This window comes from Medicago truncatula, chromosome 6 (assembly GCF_003473485.1).
Source record: "Medicago truncatula cultivar Jemalong A17 chromosome 6, MtrunA17r5.0-ANR, whole genome shotgun sequence".
In the NCBI taxonomy this organism is placed as follows: domain Eukaryota; kingdom Viridiplantae; phylum Streptophyta; class Magnoliopsida; order Fabales; family Fabaceae; genus Medicago; species Medicago truncatula.
In genome coordinates this window covers 27241772-27245705 of record NC_053047.1, presented here as the reverse complement: position 1 = coordinate 27245705, position 3934 = coordinate 27241772, and the positions used below count along the sequence as shown (strand labels likewise).

Below are 3934 nucleotides of genomic sequence, written 5' to 3'. Positions count from 1 at the left end.
GGAGGCATAAAGAGCAGCAAGGGAAAGATTACAAGTGGAACAAGAAGGTGGACAGTTTGAGTGGTGATTTTTATTCATGATCTTTATTTTACTACATGTCAACTATTGAAGTTTTGGTTATATTATGTGACCATAGCATGGTTTATGTATTTTAAGATCTATTTGAGGTTGTTGGACTATGTTACACATTGTAATATTACAATTTATGTTTGAAAAATAATTTATATTAATACTTGTAATTACTATGTAGGTGAAATATGTTTAGATTTTTATTTTATAGTTTTAAAAAAAGTGACCATTACGGCGGTTTAAACCGGCAATATGCACATATTTTTTATCGTAAAAAAATGGGCATTACGGCAGTTCGAACTCCCACTATCAGCATATATTTTTATTTATTATTTTGTAAAAAGTGAGCATTACGGAAGTTCAAACTGCCACTGTGAAGTTTTAATGCTGAAAAAGTGTCTATTATAGGGGTTGAATCCGCCGTTTTAATCAAGCAATTAGCCGCCATTTTAAATTTTGTGGCGGGAAAATTTCGTCAATTTTTAAAATGCGAGTTTAATTTATAGTGGCGGTTAAAACCGCCGTAACAGAAGATCTTTGGCCGCCGTAGTTCATATGTTTTCCTGTATTTATTTTACACATTGATGGTTAATGATTGTGATATGATTCTTTCCGTATTCTAACAAGTTGTATAATTTTGGTAACATTATATAATGTTGTATGATGAACTAACAGTAACAGGTAGTATAATTTTGGTAACATTATATAATTGTTGTATGATGAATCATATGCAAAAATTTTGTGTGGTGCAAGAAATTCACGTGTGTTTTGGTTTTTTTATTTGCAAGTGGAAGGACTACAAAGAAGCAAATTATTTTAAAGAAATACTACTTAGTTCAGTTTTAAATGATTATGACCACCGGATTCAAAAAAACTGCTTGTTGTCTATTCTTTGTTCTAAAGTTGTTATTTCTTACGGGATAATGTTTCATGGACACTTTACTAATGACAATATAGTTTACTCGCTTTGACATTTCGGATTATAAAAGACTGAAAAAAAAAAATCATTAACAATATAAACATTTAAGGAAATGGATGAAATCTTGTGATAGTAAAGGGTCAGTGAACTGTCACATTGCAGTATTATAAAAGGGATGAGATGCAAATTATACTCATTGTTGTCAAAATGGTGAGTTAAATCCCAAAATCTAAGATTAGACGACTCTATTCACCTTGCACAACTCAAATCGATAGCAGAATCCTAGAGTAGATAAAATCCTATCACATTAAAATAACCCAAAATCTTGAAATTCATGCAAAATTTCAAAGGATTTTGAAATATTTTGTCCATTTTTTTGATACGGGTCAATTTTGAACTGGTTCATCAATTGTCCCGGTTTGTATCCGTGACCCCGTTCTATAAATAAATAGAGGGTCATGCTAACTTGTCCTCTAGCCCTTAGGGCACAAGTTAAGAACTAAAAAAGAAAATCAAAATTAAATCATGCATTGAGAAAATAAACTTTTTAGATGTTAAATACATAATTTCCAATACTATATTTCTACATTTAATTTTCTTGCATGTACCCTTAAAAGTACAAGTTAGTTTTTTACATAAATAAAAAACAATGAATTTTTCCTAACTAATTAGATTGTCTCTTCCCATCAATGCATCATTCTTTCCTTTAATTCATCATGATTTCATCTTCGATTGGTCATCCTTTCTTTCACAAAAATAGTTGACTAAAATCCTTCGATTTTAATTGTGATTTTACAATTTTCGATTTTGCTATTCTCTTTCGACTTAAAGTAAAATCCCCATTTCGACAACAGTGTTTATACCTGTTTTTTTTTTTCTTTCGGAAAAAACACTTTATTCCCGATTAGTTACATTCACTAAAACCTGAAAAATAGTGATCTTCAATTCTCAACTATGTATATACAATATCCGTACTACTAATGAAAAATTGTTCAGTACAAACAATTTTAAATTCTTCAATCAAAAAATAAAAGTAAATTTATATGAAGAAAAAAATAAAAGTAAAGCTGACAAATCAAATTGTAAAACTCCATAGTGACACCTCATCATCTTGAAAGTCTCCATGATCAATATGTTCAAATTCATGCCCCAAGCTATGTGTAGGGGACATTAGAACCATATTCCTCAATGACTCAGGAATGTTCAACTCTTCCTCTTCTTCTTCTTCCTCTTCCATACTAAACATAAGCTGCTCCTCTGCGGCGGCTGCAGCTACAGCGGTTTCATTGTCATTAGTCGTTAAAGTCTTGTCTGGTCTGAAAGCCTCAGTAGCTTCTGCAGCCGCGTTTTGTATATCTCTTGTCTCTTTAGTGGCAGGAATAGGAAGCCGCGAGGCCGAGTCTGCAAAGTTGAGACAGGCGTTGCGACCTCTTAATGCCAATGCCGCGACATCATTTGTCATTACAGTCTTGCCTGGTCTGAATGCCTCAGCAGCTTCAGCAGCCGTCTTTTGTATATCTTTTGTCTCGCAAGTAGCAGGAATAGGGAGCGTCAAGGCCGAGTCTGCAAAGTTGAGACAGGCGTCGCCACCTTTCAACGCCAGTGCCGCAACATCATGGGCCCGAGCTGCCATCTCGGCTGTTGGAAAAGTTCCTAGCCAAATCTTGGTCTTTTTGTTAGGCTGTCTTATTTCACACACCCATTTATCTAGGTTCCTACTCCTCACACCCCTATACACCGGGTGGCGAGTTTCCTTGAATTTCTTCCTCCCTCCACGCTTCTTCGGGGTAGTCACAGCTAACCGCACCTCCTTGTTGGAAACTGACATCCTATGATATGAAAGCCCTCTGAATTCGTCAATGATATGTGAGAGGGAGGAAGAGGAAGGGTGTGAGTAGATAGAGTTGTTAGTTGTAAACATATATATGTATGTGTTGGAGAGAATGGAAAAAGGTTTAGAAAGGGAAAGTGGGAATTGAAGATGGAGTTGCTGTTAAGAGAGTCAACATAGTGTTGTATATATAAAAGGGTTTTTTTTTGTGATGTTCAGGGTTCGAACCCCAAACCTTACATATTTTATGTATTGTCCTTACCAACTGAACTAAGTTCACGAGGACATATATATAAAGCGTTTGTGAGTGTGTGTGTGATTGAGTGTGAGTTAGATATTTTAGGACTTCAGAGTATAACGAGACAGGAGAAAGGGAAACTAATGAGGAAAGAGACAGAGAGAAAAAGAAAAAGTATGCGTGCTTGAAGAGGGACACTACCATGCTCAAAAAGAGTAATGATGTTATCAAAATATAGTATCTTCTAAGACACTAAATGATGTTTTATTCCTCGACATAGGCTAAATAAGGTAATCAAAGCATTTCATGGGAACATGCTATATATAGCTCTTTTCTGTTTTGATTCAAAAAAGGTCTTTACTCCTTTAATAATTTTTGTACTATATTGAGAAAAAAACTAAGCAATGTATTGTTTTATAAAATTCATGTACCGACAAATACAAAATCTTACATGATAAAAAAAGAAAAGAAATGATAATGGGTGCCCTAAGGGTACTCTTTCACAACCTTAAATAGTAAGTTTTTATAAAAATTAAGAGCAAATAGTCACTTTAGTCTCTGCTCTACACCTCCCTGTCACATAGGTTCCTGATTCAGGATTAAATACAAACAAATCTATGACTTTACACTTCCTTTATCACTTTAGTCCCTGTCGTTAAATTTTTTTGTTAAGTGATAATGTGACACATGTATTATACTGACTTGGCATATGATGTGTTACGGACTTAAGTGAAAGAAACTCAAAAGTCACTTTATTAGTAACCATTGGGTATTTCTTTTCTTTCTCCCTCCAAACACAAACACAAAACAAAAACTGCCCCTAAAAAAAACACGTTGAACTCAAAACTCAAAACCCTCACCGTTGTAATCATCCACC

At 34.3% G+C, this 3934-nt stretch overlaps 1 protein-coding gene across 1 annotated transcript; it reads right to left on the bottom strand.

Moving 5' to 3' along the window:
• Positions 1-1904: 1904 nt before the first annotated feature.
• Positions 1905-2955, bottom strand: LOC25497254 (dehydration-responsive element-binding protein 1D). Its single transcript, XM_039826798.1, has one exon. It carries the CDS (start codon positions 2907-2909, stop codon positions 2064-2066), a length of 846 nt encoding a protein of 281 aa, XP_039682732.1. The 5' UTR covers positions 2910-2955; the 3' UTR covers positions 1905-2063.
• Between the last annotated feature and the right edge of the window lie 979 nt (positions 2956-3934).

Bases quoted from the DNA above. Each gene is read 5' to 3' on its own strand.
- LOC25497254 (XM_039826798.1), bottom strand. From the start codon at position 2,909: ATGTTTACAACTAACAACTCTATCTACTCACACCCTTCCTCTTCCTCC.